Source organism: Nannospalax galili, unplaced genomic scaffold (genome assembly GCF_000622305.1).
Source record: "Nannospalax galili isolate Female #2095 unplaced genomic scaffold, S.galili_v1.0 scaffold284, whole genome shotgun sequence".
NCBI lineage: Eukaryota > Metazoa > Chordata > Mammalia > Rodentia > Spalacidae > Nannospalax > Nannospalax galili.
The window spans coordinates 6313979-6332456 of NW_008354281.1; the positions used below are offsets into that span (position 1 = coordinate 6313979).

Below are 18478 nucleotides of genomic sequence, written 5' to 3' on the forward strand. Positions count from 1 at the left end.
TTATAGTTCTTCCTGTGAGTACCATAATTTCTTGCTAATTTACATCACATTTTCTGGTTTTAGTTCAGAATGAGAACCATTCTTAATTTATATTTTAACTAATTACTCATGATGCAGTGTAATCAATTCCATATTAATTTATTATCTACATGCCTTTCTGAAATCTCTTTTTTATTCCTGTTGATTTTTATTTAAAAAGAAATGAATTTTCCACCAAACATTGCTATAAAACTAGGAGGAAGGACAGGCAGAAGTTAGCACAAAGAATTTATGTTATATACTCACCAATCTGGTAGACTTTATCTTACATCAAAATAAATTCCATGAAGAACAAAAAGTTAATAGTCAAAAGAAAATTGATGGATACACACACACACACACACACATATATTTATATATATATTTAACAGATTTGGCCATAGTTTCTAAGGATGAACACATGGAAAAATATCGAATGTAACTGTATTAAACTCAATATTTCCAATTAATCAAAGATTAATAGATGAACATCTAGACAGGAAGTAAGTTTGAAAAAAATAAGTCAAATGAGATAAAATCCTAATATACTTGTAAAACAGCTCTTATAAATCAGTAAGAGAAGGCTAGTTCATATCCAATAAGAAGGTGGGTAGAAGCAATAAAGGCATGAACAGAAAGCTCAGAGAAGATATCAAATGCCGCTAAGCGTGTTAAACAGTCACATCACAATCAAATTAGATAAAATTAAAATAACAAAGATATGACATTTTCTTCAATTGATAAAAAATCAGTGCAATGAGATTAGAAGTTCAAGCAAATGTGACAGTAACAGAGAAAATGTTAAGAATATTTCTGGAAAGCAAGACAGAAATCTGTATTAAAGTTAAAAACAAACCACAAAATACACATATATATGAAGTATTCAGAGTTGTAGGCAAAAATTTCACATAATGAAACCAATAAGTATAGTATTTACATAAGAATTTAGAAGCCATTTCTATTTCTCAAATAAATAAATAAATATTTAGTTCATGGTACAGTCTCCTGGTAGAACAACAGTGCAGTCACTCACCAGGTTTCTAAAGAACACCTAACGACTTGATTAATGGCTTGTATGATAGTAATTTTAGAAGACTGGATATAAAAATGTGCACAACATGATACTAATTGTATAAATCTGTAAACTATACATGCATAGAAAAAGATGAAATATTAAAGGTTTAACAACAGTCCTAGCTTAGGAATGGAATATGATATTTCTTTTCATATACATATACCTTGAGGAACATTGCAAATGCTATATTGTGAACATGGTCTTATTTTCATAAAGAAACAAAATTTTTTAAACTAGAGCTAATGAATATGTGTAAATGCCTATTATAAAGCAAGAAAAATCTTCAGAAACAAGGCAAGAAAGCATTTTTAAAAGCATACTTCTCTTATTCATGTATAACAAAAAAACACTTTTTATAACTTGAGATTTTCCTCACATGGCCAACATCATTAAAATGCTCGAAATATAAGTAGGAACATCTACTAAACGTTTACTTGGGAGTACAACCTAAAATGAAAGGCCTTGCGTATCACAGTGATGTGTGATGAGAGAGCTTACCTTTTTCACTGACGCTCTCACTTTCAATCTCAACGTCATCACAACTTGTATACTCTGGAGTGGAAGCCAATTCCTCCTCTGAACTGCTCAATGAAACCTGGCGCATTTTACCTCCCTTCTTCGATTTATGAGGCTTTGGTGGTGGTGGTCTCACTGACTCTGACTGATCTGAACTCAGAGAATCATTCCTTAACATTGTTTCCATTTTTTCCCGTTTCGTTTTCCGTACAGCAGAACTGGGGTCTAAGTGGTGCTGTTTCCTCAGTGAGTCAGCACGCCTCATGTCCGGTCTATCCGTGGGTATAGGGCTCCTCCGAGGGGTGGGAGGACTATGGTTTGTGGTCCTTTGTGGATAAGAACTTTGTCCCTGAGCCTCTCGAGTTCTTTCCATTGAATACGATCGCTGATTTTCCATTGCAGCTCTACGTTCAGATATAGATCGTTGTCTTGATGGTCGATCCATCCTTAGCAGGGAAATCCTGGAATCGTCTAGTTCGGCATTTACCAAAGAAACATCACTATGCCTTCTTTCATGCCGTGCTCGGGACACTTCAGCGTGGATCCGCATTTGTTCTTCATAAGGTTGCGGCTTCACCGGATACCGGGCCAAATTTGGATCGCTTCGGTAGCGGGCCTGGTACTCCTCCTCTCTCCTCTGTCTGTCATAGTCATCCCTGCCCTCCACATCCTCATCGTCTACAATATATTCTTTGGAATGCCTATGACTTCTCCTGCTAGAGTCCCTATAATTCAAATGATCAGGTTCTTCATAAAACTGAGGTTCACGTTGAGATTGTCTGTCAGCATAATCTGAAGGCGATCTAGGCATTGCGCTATCTGAAGGACCATACTGTGGATATTCCTCTCTTTCTTCACCTTGGTTGTATATTCTGTTCTGATCCCTGGACACTGATGGACTTCTTTTCCTAAGAAACCAAAGAAAATGAGAATGAAAAAAAAATTTAAACTATTTTATACTTTACAGATCACTTCTTGGAAGTGAAAGCAGATCTTTTGGTCCTGTGTGGAGATCTCAGTAATTTCAAGGACAGCCTGGCCTACATAATGAGTTGCAGGCCAGTCTGAGTTACATAGTGAGATCCTGTCTCAAAAACAGGATGTGTGTATGTGTATGCAAATACATGTTATGCAAAATTCATTGTACTTTTATTTTTGTACAAAAGACTAAAAAAGCAAACAAAAAAATTCTAACATGGTAGGAGTATATAACGTGAAAAACATACTGGAGTTATGGGATCTGAATTTCTTAGTCCTAGTTTTGCTGTGATTTGTTAATGAACCACTGTAGTCATTTAATCTTGAGGGTTATATACTTTAAAATAAGAGGTATAGATTATACACCTTAACTCAGATTATTTTAACAAACACCTATTGGGTAAGAACTAAAGTCATATATTACATTATAGATAAGGAACACAAAATAAGTAAGACATTATTGTCCTTGATCTTAAGAAGCTGATGATCCTAAATCCTCATCCAATTTCTGAGGGACTATATGATCTTATAACATTCATACCAAAGCTTCATCAAGCTAATTTGTCTAAATAAAAGCTTAAAGTATTAAGGGTTGTCAGTTGAATATTTAATATCCTGCTTTGTGTTATAAAAGTATTAAGAAAAAGATAATTTTATTCCTACTGTGAGGAAACAACATGAAAGTTTGGAAAATAAGCATGAATAAAGTGAAAATACAGTGAATCTTTATAAAAACAGGATTCTAAATAAAAACAGCAAATAAGAATATTGTTCTGGATAGTTTTAGTGTCAAATTGGCACACCTGGGTTGAGAGAGCCTCAATAGGGGCATTTCCTTCATTGGACTGGCCTGTGGCCATGTCCATGGGGCACCTTCTTGATTGTTGAGTGATGTTGGAGGGCCCAGCCCACTGTGGATGGTGCCACCCCTGGGTAGATGGGCCTGTGCTGCATAAGCAGGCTGAGCAGGGGCCAGGAGAGCAAGTCAGTAAGCAGCAATCCTCCATGCCCTCTATTTTAGCTCCTGCCTCCAAGTTCCTGCCCTGAGTTTTTACCTTGGGCTCCCTGATGAACTGTGACCTGGGAAATGTAAGCCAAATAAACCTTTTCCTGCCCAAGTTGGTATTGGTCAGAGTGTTTTGTCACAGCAATGGAGAAATCAATTAGGACAAATATTATACCTCCTATTATAGAATTCAGCACCAAAAGAAAATGCATTAATAATTAGTCCTCACAAAAACATCTAGGTGCTTTTTTAAAACTCATTCCTTAGAAAAAGTAAATTCAACATTAAACTCAGCAATCACTTTGTTGTAAAGACTATGAAATTCACCTGAAGCACCTAAATCATAGTTTACATGCTAATTTCTATTGGATTAAGTAAAAATAGAACTGCAGCCAAGCATGGTGGCACATACCTTTAATCCCAGCACTTGGGAGGCAGAGGCAAGTGGGTATCTGTGAGTTCAAGGTCAGCCTGGTCTACATAGTGAGTTCCAGGACAGCTGGGGCTACAGGGAGACCCTGTCTCAAAAAGACAAAAAAAAAAAAAAAAAAAAAAAAAAAAAAAAAAAGAACAGTATATAAAATATAAAATTGGGATGGCTATTGGCACGGCTACTTCAAATGCACTTTAAAGAATAGAACACTTCAGTATATGACAACTGCCAGAGGCCAGGTAACATTTCACTCTAATGTTACCAGCAATAAATAATCTGCTATCAATTATACTAACACATTAATAATATTCTGATAGGATAATTTCTACCAAGGACATCAGTTTCATACACACTGTCCTTTAAAATTTAAACTTTTACATTCTTAGACACTATTGTATTTTCAGGAACTTAATAAAGTCCACTAAAATTCAAATGCATCTAATCCACAAGTTTGCTTCTAACCTTTGTAAACACTTATAAAATAAACCTTACTATCTGTTATTATCAGGTAGAAAAATATTGATGAGTAAAAGAAATAATTTTTTCAGTTCTCCAAAAGGATAATAATGCATTTAATAATACTCAACCCATAATACTCAATTGTAATTTAAAGCACTTCATCTAAGATGTTTGGCATTAATCATTCAAAGATTCAGAGAAATTAAAAGCCAGAATCCAAAAGTACACTTTTTATAATAAAATATCTTTGTGAGATTATGCAGTACCTGAATTTCTCCTCGCATGCATGCTATTAATTCTATTTTCAGCACATATTCATAGTCAGTTGGTATCAACTCACCTATTTCTCTTTACTAAAACATGTTATTATAATTATTTTTCCCTTTGACTATATTAAAGCAGTCTTCACAGGGACCCATTAGTACAAAATCACATTTTAAAGATCCTGTATCTACTTTGATGAGTAATATTTTGTAATCATTGCTTAAACTTCTAGTGAGATGGGTAACTACTTCTACTTCTAAATTTTCTACCTGTTTAACATACCAGATGTTCCATTATAAATATTTATCTGACTGTGCACAATAATTTGCATAAGAAAACCTATGAATTAAACCACTTAAAATTTCATGTCCTCCAAATCATGGTGATTTATGGGAAAATTCCAAAAAAAAAAAAAAGAAGCTCTTAAAATGTAAGTTTCCTTTCTAACTTCCCAAAGGCAGCTTCAGTTTACATATTGCATGTTTCTCATGCTTTTACCTTAATTCCCAGTTTAACATTGACAGTATCCTTTCTTAAATGGTCATGTTCACTATATCACTTATAATACTAAGACATCTATTAAATACATTATCATTAAATCTCTGAAAATACAGCAGATCTTTGAAAACATTTCTAAGGCCACTGAAAAGAACACATGAAAAGTTCAGACTTACATTTGTATATTTAACTCTTAATTAAAGATATATATGAAACTTCTAAGAATTACAATAAAATTGAAAGTCATGAATTTAAAGATTACTAGTACCTATAAATTTGAATTTTATATTACAATTTAACACACACTACATGACAATTCCACAAAAAATCCTTATTAGTTAAGATCATTTAAAAGATGTCATTTTATAAATAAAAGATATGAATTACATATAAGAATCAAAAATCAGAAGATACCACCATCTTTTTATATTTACTGTCATTTTATAAAGACTATAAGTAACATTCAAAAATTTGAAATTTTGAAATGATACCTCCATCTTTTAAAATGCTTTATGAAACATGGATATTGGAAAATAAATGAAAATAATACCTCATGAACACAATTATATAATGTTAACTATGTAGTTTGGACAAACTAAAACCTAAATTCTTCAAATACATATATCAAGAATTTAACATGATTGACAGATCCTGAAAAACATGAAATATACAAGTACTATTCTTATAATTCCTGTTTTAAAAGCTCTTAACAAATCAAACAATTTATACTTCCTAAAAGCATGAAATAATTTTACATATCACAATAGCGAACATTTTTATTTTTACCTTTTGTTCAACCAATGCACATCGGTCAAATATGAAGCATCATGCTGATGAAAATACATCAACATTACGCCAGGCAATGCTTTCACTTAATCCTTCTAACCCTAGCAAAATCTTAAATCACATGATTTGGAAAGGCTCTCCTTGCTTAATCATTTTATTACAAAACTCAATTATTAAAAGTTATGCATAAAACAACATTCATTCAAGGATGAAGTTATAAAATCTTGCAGGGATGGACTTATTTACAGAAGGTTATTCTTTAATGCCATTACTCTGTGGCTGTATATAACTCCAGGTCAAGTAAGAATATACTCTGTAAGAAGGATTATGGTACTTAGCTAATTAGTGCCCCACAATACTGAACATCAAATACAATCTGGATCCAAGGCATTTCTGGGTACTATACTTAAAACTGGCAGCTTTACAACTTTATAAACCACTTTCTTCCACATAAATTTTTCACACTATTTTTAAAATGACAGAATTTGTAACTTGCTTGTAACTTACTGATAATTCAATGCTCAGCTTTTACCATAAAATGTATAGTAATAATGCAAGATAGTGATGGTTTAGCAGGTGTACATTGTAGCTTCTTTTCCATGTTTAAATAACGTTTTTTTTTTAATCTATACTAAAAAGACAGTGCTTCCCCCAAAGTCTCAAGCAGTAACAGTTTCTGTGGAAATTTAGTTTTTAAAAAAGTGCTCCATGAGTTCATATGAGTACTGACCAGAATTTTTGAAAACTCTATTTCTGTACATTCAATTGGGCAGGAGCAGTAAGGGGGGGGGTGCAGATAGGTGAGAGGATCTAAGTACCATCAAATTATGTTGTATGAAAATTGTAAAAATTCAATTTAAAAAAAATGCTCTGTGAGCTAAGAACTTGGTTAGACAGACTGAGTATAAATCCAGTTTTGTTCATTTTAATTTATAATTTTAAACATCTTATCACTGCCCGAATTGTATTATCCCCAAAAAGAAAATAGAAAAAAAAAAAAAAAAACCAGGCTCCTTCCTATTAAAATCCAATTCTCTAAATATTACACTTTTGAAAAAATATATTCAAATAATTGCAAATAAACTTAAATAAAACTAAGAAAAGGACAGTGTTTGATGTGAGAAAAGAGAAAAAAGTACAGTGCTATGTTGTAGTCTCCCAATTTTCAAGTTTAAACGAGGGTACAGGAATATGAGGTAGCACAATTCAATCGTGTGTGACTTATTCATCTACAAAATTTTCTTCTAGAATTAGGTATTGGAAACATTGTGGGGAAACATAATAAAAATGAATTTTTTAAACCTTTGAGATTCCTAATAAAGACCTGGATACTTCCAAACGAAAAATAACAAAATTTTAAAATAATACATTTTCATGGAGGTGTTAACTATTGATAAAATACAATCAGATAGAGTCCATAGTTCATAGCAAAATTAACCAGCTACTTCCCCAAAACATATTTTTTTCCAGGCTCCCTATTGAAAATTTCACAAATATTCCAGTTGTTGATACAATGCTAAACGCTATCAAAACTTCCTCTGTTCACTTTTCCTCTCTCTCTCTCTCTCTCTCTCTCTCTCTCTCTCTCCCTCTTTCTTCCTTTCCTGTCTAGACAGAGTCACACAGGTCTCACTATAACCCAGGCGGGCCTTAAACTCCCCTCTTGACTCCATAACTCCATGCTCCAAAGCGTGGAGATTACAGTACCTGTGGCTTCAGAAACCTTCTTCAAATCTTTGCCCAACTCTGATGTTCTCAAGAAAGCCAACCCTGATCATCTTACTGAATATTTTAACCTCTTCTTCCACTCCCTGCACACTCAGTCCTAATCCCCTTAACTGGTTCTTTTTTTTTATGTCTTCCTTAGCACTTATCACCTTCTAATTATGACTTTTAAAAATATGTCATACTTATTGTTTGTGTTCATATGTTAAAATATGAATTTTATAAGCAAGAATTGCCATTTTGATCATGCTATCCCAGGCCAGGCATATAGAAAATACTGTTATTTACTAAATAAAATAAATACTGGCACTTTCTACACTATGTTAACATAAATTCTTTACATAATTATATAGCTTATCTAAAATGTAATTTAAACATCTTCCTTATTTATATTTTATCTTAATAAATAAACTTAAAACTTACTAAAAATACTACATCAAACTGTTTGACAAAAGATGTTCCAGATTGTCTTCAATGCAGAAGTCTAAATAATAGCAACCTCTTATTCTCCCAACTAATAAAAATATTTTGTTCTATTTTATTGTTTTTTTGAGTGATTTAAGGATTTAACTTTTCCGGGTACATGGAGAAAATCTGTATTGAGATGGGGAGAGATAAAAAATTAAAGAAAAACTGTTTCTTGTTAGGAGAACATAAAGTATCTTCAGAAAAAATAGAACTACGGCTCTATTACTATATTTAAGAGAACAACAGGAATGAAGAAAGCATATACTAAAACAAATTTTTCCTGAAAGAAAATTCATAATATCCAAATCATAAAGAACTGTTTGGAGCCCCTACTGGGACAAATAAAAGACAAATAAAATACATTTTATTTGAATGTGAGATTAGTGGCCCAAACCTTAAATCCCAGCACTTGGGAGGCTGAGGCAGTAGGAAAACAAGTTCATAAAATTAAATAAATAAATAACTACATAAATAAATGTAAGAATCTTCCAGAAATCAGTATTTAGGGTAAAGAGTACTTTTTATGACTCACATGAAACTTGATGCCTATATTTGGACACAAAGCTGAAAAAGATGACACAAATTATTTCTACATGATGTATATTCAGGTCTGACTCAATTAAGACAACTTCAAAATAATTATCTTTCAGTTAACGGAATGTTCCATTTTCACATACAGAAAACAGCACCTAACATCTGCGCGTCAGCATGATGTGTGGGCTGTTCCTTTCCTTAGCTATGTGTCAATACTGTGTTGCTTCAACTCCACTGCTTTACCACAATATATTCTCCAGAAGACAGATACCCTCATTCCTCAACTTCTAAAGATAAGGGAAAATACTATATAAAATGGGGTCTAGAAGATTCTCTTCAGAGCATCAAAATCATCTGTTATCTCAGGATGCCACTGTTTTCTCTAGTACCATTCTCAAGAAGCCAGCCCAAATCCACATACCTATACCACAAAACTCACTAGAGAGACCAGGCTGGACTTGAACTCACAGAGATCCACTTGCCTCTGCCTCCTGAGTGCTGAGATTAAAGACCTGTGCCACAACACCCAGCAAATTTTGTTTTTATTATGCAACATTGTTCAGGCAAGTTTAAAATTGACTGACAGAAAATTCAGAGAGGCCATGGGAGGGGGAGAGGCTTCCTGGGAAGGGTGGTAGAATGCAGTGATAGGAAGAAGGAAAGGGGAACATGAGTAGAGGGTTAAAAGGGGTGGAGAATGGGAGGACAGGGCAGAGGAGGAAATAAGAGGGATAAGTAACACTAAAGGCTTTTAGAAAAAGCTATTTGGAAACCTACCACTAAGGGAGCTTCTTAAAGTACACACATATACATTATAAAAAGTGATTAAAAGGGAGGAACATTGTCCCTTCTAGATATCATAGGTTAACCAAAAAAAAGCAAAAAAAAAAAAAGACCTCAATACCAGGAATGGACTCCCTCGCTAGAAGCTGTTGACCAGGGATCCCATAGATCCTCAGACAATACTGGTCAATGCTCCTGCTCTCAGTTACCCACCATAACTGGTCGGTAAGATCCTACTAATGAAGACACTACATACAGGAGCTCTAGAACAAACAAGGAGAAATCAAGCTGATGCTGACTTCAGAGCCTCATCTCCACTGGCTAGTGTTCACAGTGCTGGAAAGTGCTATATATGCTAGCAGAATGAAAAAATAATCATTAATCCTACTCAGCTATGAATGCTGTGAACTACAATAACAACTACCCTGGCAAGAGAGACCCACTGCTGCATAGTGGCATGAATATTATGGGAGTAATCAACCACTCTTCAATTGGATTTAAGGTCTGCTTCATAGGATGGTGCCCATACCTGACACTGATATCAGGCTTAGGAACCTAAGACTAGACTGGTCACAGGACATAGGGGAGAGCCTAATACTAGCTTACTACTAAATAGTTATCATATTATAATGACTCCTAATGACTTGTTATACCCATAGATTAGTGCATTTCTCAACTCTAACCAGTGAAGTTTCCTTATGCACCAGATGGTGATTAACACAGAGACCCACAACTGGCCAATATACAAAGAACAAAAGGCTGCAGAGTACTTATCCCTGAATGGGATTCCTATATTAAACTTCCAATTCCCAAGACTCGGGGATCATTGGAAGAAGAGGCGGCAGAAAGATTGTAAAAGCCAGAGGTGGTGGATGACCACATGGAAACAGAGTTTTATAGACAGCTTATCATATGAATACATAGCAATGTATTCTCATATGAATACATAGCAATGGTGACAGTATGCACAAGTCACACGCAAGCTCAAACTAGACAAAAGACATAAGGAAGTAGATAAGAAACCCCAACCCAACCTAAGGAGACTGTGGCAACTAATGGCTGCTGGGAGGGGCAGAGACAGTCTCTTTCAAGGATGGGACTCTTGGTAAGTTAACCAGGCTCCAGTGGATAGACCCACACTGAAGGACATTTGGGGATGCTAACTAGACTGTATAAGCCAGGGGCAATAAGGGGAAGTGTGGATAGGGGAGGGGGTCTAAATACCATCAAATTATATTTCATATTTCATTTATATATGAAAATCACAAAATTCTATTAAAAACAATTGATAGAAAATAATAACTTGCTTAACCTTTAATTTTTATCTATTCTCTAAAAAGTATTAGGTAAGAATCTAAAAATAGGTTAATTTATAGGTGACATAGTTTTCAGAGTGAAAAAAATAAGATTATGTTTTCTGAAAGCAATGATAATGAATAGCTATTATTGGTTCTCTATGAAGGAAGAGGTCTATTCTCATCCCTGTGGTTTGGATTGAACTGAACTCACCTGCTCCAGGAGTGAGCCATCATTAACAGTGCTAACTCACACGTACCAACCCCTTCCAAAATGAATACCACCACAGCCTAAACATCCACTCACACTGACTTTTCAAAACATTTATAGACAGTACTGAGACAGATTACTGTTTCATGACTAAGGATTCATACAACTCCCAGAGGTACTGCAACACAATTTAGGACCATATGTTTTGGAGGAGCTTTATCTAAATTTAGGACCCAACATCTAGTTAGTGAAATTAAAAACTGAAAGAATAGTGTTTTGAGTCATAATACTTGTGACTGGCCTAAATCTGAATGCACATCTTGAGATTTCAGTGAAGGAAATATTTTCTTCACTGAAAATTTTTCAAAAAAAAATTTTTTGACTTTTCAAACATGTTTATTGTCAGTTATCCCTCCCCTAGCCCTTCCTTTGCCCTACTGTCCCATCCCCTTGAGAGCAAGAAGATGGGTTAGACTAAACCATTTAGTGTTTCTGTGGGTGATAAGACAGAGGTGAACAGACCATGTTACTTTTCTTAGGAACACTGTGAGCACAGGGTGGAAATGAATCTCAAAGAATATATTTTTTCTACATTAGCATTTTATTTACACAATGAATTTAAAGAAAAACAAAATCTCTTCATTTTATAAGATGCTCTCAACCAAGTTTCTTATTAGTTGCAATTAAAATCTTGGCTAACACTGAAATAGTGCTATAGCCCTTAAAATTCATGTTGCTGTCTTATTGGCTGCTGTGATAGCAATGAACTCAATTTCTATGGAAACTGGTTTCTCTATTGTAAGAGAATTTGAATACCCTTTATATGCTATAAGCACATGGTTTCCTTGAAGAACTTTCAGTTTTACAGTAAAACAGTCTTTTAGTGAAACTGAAATATTTCCTAGTATTAAAAATATCACAAGATTGCATGCTTAATATTGAATTTCATATGACAATTATGACATTAGGCTCGTACTAGTTAAGAGTAGAAAGAAATGAAAGAAAATCATATTTGAAATGTCTCCAACAAGAGGCCTTTTTCTTCTTTTTTAATCAAATTTTTACAATTTTCATACAATATAACTTGATGGTATTTAGAGCCCCTCCCCATCCTACCCTCTGCTTTTGTCCCCCATCCAATGTAACGCACTCTATTACATATGTGATAAGACATCTAGAGTCTAATTTGTGTTTCTAAATGTCCTTCAGTGTGGGTCCATCTCCTGGAGCCTGTTAACAAGAGGCCTTTTAAAAGCAATTCACACTAAACAATGATTAATCAAATTCTAAGCTAATTCAGAAATAGTAAAGAGGTAGATTCCATAAGAAAAATTATCTCTATTACTAGCAAAACTGAAACTGGAAATTTCATTGATGTGTAACTATATAAAAACTGGATTTCCTGAGAATCATACACACACACACATTTATGTAGACACAAGACAACACTGGTCTGAAACTATTTATTTTTCTTCTACGTTTTATCCAACTTGTGGCTGAAACAGGAGAGGGCATGCTGTCTTGAGCAGCTTGTTCCTGAAGAAAGAAAGTATCAAAAATCACTACTTAGGATGACTTCCTTGTCCCAAAAGGTGGGGTAGAAGAAGGAATGAAAAGGCCAGAACATTCTTGTAGTACAGCACCTTCCACCAAATAAAAGGAAACAATAAAAAAACAGGACATCTTACCACCCTCCTTTCTAGAACCCATACTTCTAGAACAATGATGTCCAGAACTGTTAAGTTAAAGCAACTGTAGTGCACATAAAATTGCTGGACTTAAGGTTGGAAGTAACAGTATGGGAATGGAGTAAGTGAAGTTGTAATTGAACAAAACACTGCAGAGATCGTCTTACCGTAGAAATACAAATTTAAAGAGTTATATATCCATCAAACTACTTCCCAACAGCTAAAAAAATTCAGGTGAGAGACCACAGTGGCTGGTTTTATTGCAATAAGAAAATGAAAGGCTGCCAACACTACTCCCCAACTCCAAGCAACACAGCCTCCTTCTGCTTAGGGAAGAAAGACAAAATTAAGTACAAGTCTGAGACTTTATTCTATTACCACAATACCATGATGAAACCCTAGTAGCAAGTAGAGCCTACCATACATACCCCAAGGCCATTACCCACAGACTAAGCCTCCAGAACCATGTTAGCCAAATAGTGAAGTGACTGCATCCATCACTGCACTCAACCTCTGCTATCAAGGAGGAACCAATTCTCAAGCTACCAATCAGCAGTGCATGAAAGATGACACATGATTTTGTAGTGGAGGATGGTGCTGAACCTGGAGATAAGGCCCAACATCAAAGAGCAAAAGAAAGGTCCCCATGCCCAGACCACAGTTTTTAGATAGATCTTATAGATCTGGCAATGAAATCAGGCAAAAGCCTGTGTACTGCTGAGACACATTCAAGTTTTTGCCTGAATCATCGCCACCTTCGATGGATTTGAGATACCCTCCCCAGGGACTATGGAGGTCCCTGCAGCCAGAAGACTCAGATATGACCAAACTAAGCAATAGCTTTGATAGCTACAGGACTGTCTCTACTACCAATCCCCCAACTCAGTATAATTTTTACCAAGCCAATGCACACAGAGCCTCTAGAACTATTCTGACAACTAGGAAGAAACCTTCCAAGGTAAGACAGTACCAAGCAGGAAACAAAGCTACCCATACCAAAGCCTTGGCTGACTGAGGCTTATGTCCTGATCTCTCAAATTTCAACCTGCATTACTACCAGTTTGTAGTGTTGGCCAGAGTGTACCCTAAAGATGTGCAGGTAATGGAAGATAATTCAGGCACAAATATCACCTTTGGTGGCTCAGGGATTGCCTTCTCCAACAATGCCCCAACTCTGGGCACCATATATCATAAACCAAGATTCCATCCACTGGAGGTAAGACATAGTAGTAAGCACAAGGTTTTTCCCTAGAACCCAGTACCAGTCTGGTAACCAATACCAAGTAGATCCAAGCTCTTATCCATGGGACAATACATAAAAAGCTCAAAAAAGGAAGAAAAGTAAATTTTTAAAAATTAGTCTTTCACAACTCATGCGTCCTTTCCCTCCATTCCATTCTTCCTTATCAACTTTTTAAGATTTAAAGAAGGGAGCTTTTTTTTATTTTTTTGCAGGTATGTGATTAGTAGACTTATGGTACATACAGGGATGCATAGTGATGAGGACAAATAATAATTCTTAGGCATCCGGTGTCATTAGTAATCCAGCTGTTCTATGTAAGCTAAGTAAATATCATAGGTGAAAAGGGTCCAGAAAAAAAAGATACATGTGGTTGGGGGTGGGGGGAAGGATAAAATATAAGCCACAGAGGGAGTGATTTCAGATGAAACAGAGAGAATAGTACAGCATAATTCCTTTTCCAAGATTCCCTTGTCAGTGTCTCCCAACCATGTGTTTAGTGATGACACATTAGCAACTTCAAATCAGCTATGAAATGTTAATACTGTAGAAATCCACAAATCAGATCCTTTCTTTAGAGCTCTGTCAAATATATATTTTACCATAGCAGATGATTTCAGCTATACAAAGCCTTAGAAAAATAGCAGTGATTAGCCAAAAGTCATCATTATTCATCTGGAGACTTCAACTCATTAATGCAAAGATTATTTAATATACAGCCTGACATTTAGCAGGAGGTCATTCAGAAGGAAGAAAATAAGGTGGAAAATTTCTTTCTCAATCATTGATAACTATAGGGTTAAGTTGACTTTTCAAAAGAATTAAGTGCAAGAAAACAACTACCTTGGGTTTTAATTCAGTGAAACTTGAACATGCCTGAGTTGCTTTGAATGTCATTCTACCTCTCTCCTACAAACTATCATTCGCTTGCAAGCTGTAACAGTAATTAAGTGTAGTTATGGAGTCAGAACATGTTAGAGAGAGAGGAGAAAACTCCATGCATATTATTTTCAAAGACACAGTATTTGGTGTAATGACAGTAAGCAAAGAGAGACAGGTATCTGATTGCATTTACATTCCCACTAGATCTTTAAAGGATCAAAAAAAAAAAAACTAAAAGTAGTCACCAATAGATTATAACTGAATTTATTTGAAGTGTTCCTAGATTTTAAAATTATACAGAAATCCCTCTTACATTGCTTGCTATACAGAAATTATTTATACTCTATTTCTCTACACAAAATTTTGAAGTGACACAAAACATAAAATGAAGACCAAAAAAAAGTAAACTAGAAATGGAGTATCAGGAGCAACTTCAGGAGTTGCAGGAAAAGCCAGAAAGGAAAAAATGGCAAAAACAGACTTCTAGAACTTGTCAAACGTTTTCGGTGTTTGCTGCAGGCAAAAGATACTGTTTTGTATTGCCGGTAGTCAGCAATAGTTTAGCTAAACCAAGGAATAGGAACAAATCTAGGAAACAGGGAAAGAAAATATACTTAGATCAAATCTGTGGAACACTGTACAAACAAGGTAAAGAAAAACAAATTAAAGTTGGCTGCAATTTTTTCCTTAAAAGACTAAATGAGGGAGACTAAAAGAGGAGAGATGGCTCAGCAGTTAAGAACACTGGATGTTCTTACAGAAGACCCAGGTTCAAATCCCAGCACCCACACGGCAGCTAACAACTATCTGTAACTCAAGTCCCAGGGGATCCGACAGCCTCTTCTGACCTCCGTGGGCATTGCACAACATGGGTGCACTTACCTACATGCAGACAATACATACATACACATGAAATCAAAATAATAAATAATTTTTAAAAAAAGACTAAATGAGTAAGATCTAGAATACAGGAAAAGATTTTTAGAAAAATATTATGTTCTATGACCAATGAATAAAAAATACAGGTTTTGTGAGCAATGAAAAATATTTCATAAACAAGTTAGCATTAAGAACTCAGTCATTTTTCTTCATCACTAATAAAATTAGTCAACACAAGAGCTGGAGAGACGGCTCAGCAATTAGCAGCACTGGCTGCTCTAGCAGAGGACCTGAGCTCAGTTCCCAGCACCCACATGGCAGCTAACATCGGTCCTTAACACCAGTTGTAGGAGATCTGATGCTGTCTTCTGTTTCTGTGGGCATTACATGCATGTGGTGCACTTACAAGCAGGAAAAACACTCACACATAAAAATAAAAATCAGTAAGCAAAAATTTTAAAAACTACTCATCATGAACATTTTGTCAATTTAGACCCTATCTCTGTAGCAGAGACGGGTGATTGAAGACAGTACACCATAAGTTAACGTGCATGAAAAAGAACATTTTAAATTGCTATTGTTACTGGAGTGGTGCTGTAGCAATGGCAGTGGTAGTGAAGGTAGTTTACCTAAACTGAACAAGTGACTATGTAATAAAAAGTTTTGAAGGTGCTACTCATATACCCACTAATCCAGTTTTTAAAAATTCCTATGAAGAAGTTTCTATTCATATCATTCTCCAATTTTCAGGTGGATAAGCTAAACTCAGTTATTCACCCTTCTTAAAAATCACACAACCAGTAACTGAGGGGGAAGAGGATTATAAACCAGTGAGAGGAAAAATTTGCCTACATAGCTGGCAATTGGCCCAGTTGGTATTGCTATATCCCAAGTAAATGTATAGTTTCACAGACTATCAAAATCAATCAAGGCTCATTGTGAATACCAGAGAACAGAACAAAAACAATACCAGTCCATCACCAACTTAGAACAAAGACAGAAGTGAGGACACTATGCAACCAAAATAAATAAATATCCCCCCACAGCTACTATATGTGACTATTGCTTCTCAAGTAACAATTCTACCACTATTATGTTCCTTCTACCTCCTAGATAAAACCTAGATATGCAAAGTATTCCACTTTCTAACAGAGTCAAATTTCCACTATCTTGTTTCTTTGAATCCTCCCACTAAATTCCATAATAAACTCAAATGCTCTAATAAATTTCTCCAATCTCTTCTTCTGAGATGCCCCCAATTTTAAAGGGTTTGTCACCTCCCTTTCTGTAGAAATAATAAACCCAACTTTGTCCGTGGTTATCTTTGACTAGTAGACATTAACCTAACTCCTCAGGCTCCAAAGCTTTCTGTTCTTTTAAATATGATGCTATTTGTGAATACTCCTCATGTTTGAAAAGGACAGACACAAGAGGAAACTGTTGATTGTAAAGCTGAAAAACTAACAAATGAAAAAGAAAACCTAGAAAATAACAAATTTAGAAAAAAGTAACAATAATATGTACAAAATATCTGTTACCTTAGTTTTTTCTATTTTTCATCCCACAATAGGAATGTACTACACTCGCAGTTAGTTGTAGAGAGTAAAAATCCAACTACCACTTAAATAAAATCATAGGAAAATGTGGTTCTGGGTTCCTTATGAATTATATAATTGAACACATTAAGCTAAAATAAAAGGTTTTATAGTCTAATAAGAAATGGCTATTTTATGAAAACAAAACAAAAAATTAAAGACGTGTTTTAGAGTGTATTTACTCTTAAGGCATGGGAAATTACTCAAATAATTTTCCTTAAAACAAAGTACACATTCCAGGCTTCATAAGATTTCAAGATACTGCACAGAATCATGATTTTTTTATATAACTTAAACAAAAAGATCAGTCTTAAGAACCATAAAGGAAACAATCTAGAAAGTAAACAATTTATACTATTATTTATTTTAAAATTACAAAACAGGTACATATATAAGAATGAACTGGCGTATGTCAATTCTGGGCTAGTACAAACAATCCAGATTCAAAGAAAAAATATAAATGGAATTCATCATCATTGATGACTTGAGATAATGTTTCAAATAAAAACTAATAATGCTAGAACCCTCACTATGTAACTAATTTAAGTCTGTATCTCCAAGTACAGCTGTTTGAAAAAATGAAGAATTATTTTTTCACATCTCTACAATATCAACTGTGAAATCACTCCAATGCTACAAAGAATGTCCAATAAAAGTTGGCCATATGATTAGATTAGCTAATAAAAACATTTCTATCAGCTGAGTGTGGTGGTGCACACATTTAACCCCCACACTGAAGAGGAAGAAGCACAAGGAGCTCTGTAATAGCAAAACCAGGCCTGATTTGCATAGTAAGTTCCAGGCCAACTGGGGTTACAGGGAGACCCTGTCTTAAAAAATATATTTCTAACAGGCCATCAATCCATAATATAGATTTAACACTCTCATTTTAAGAAGTTTTACCAATAAACAATAATAATGGTATTCTTACTTTAATGCATAAAATGATCAGTATCAGAAAATGCTACAAGCTAACTCAAGTAGCACCGACCTCTGATCTCTCATTGAATCATCCTAGCTAATCTAACTGCTTCTTATTTAAATCAAGCTCACAAGAAAAAAAATCTGTTCTGTATGAAAATGAAATTAGTTTTCACTTAATTTTTTTCTTTTCACAGATCTATCTGCTAAATATTGTATATAGT

General features: G+C 34.8%; 1 protein-coding gene across 11 annotated transcripts in view; it reads right to left on the minus strand.

Moving 5' to 3' along the window:
• Positions 1-18478, minus strand: part of Rims2 (regulating synaptic membrane exocytosis 2) — a 570072-nt gene that overhangs the window by 316631 nt on the left and 234963 nt on the right. For all 11 annotated transcript variants that reach the window (XM_008851539.2, XM_008851538.2, XM_008851540.3 and 8 more), the window contains one exon: positions 1592-2517. In XM_008851539.2, the coding sequence (XP_008849761.1) occupies positions 1592-2517 (926 nt within the window). The remainder of the gene's footprint in view (positions 1-1591; positions 2518-18478) is intronic.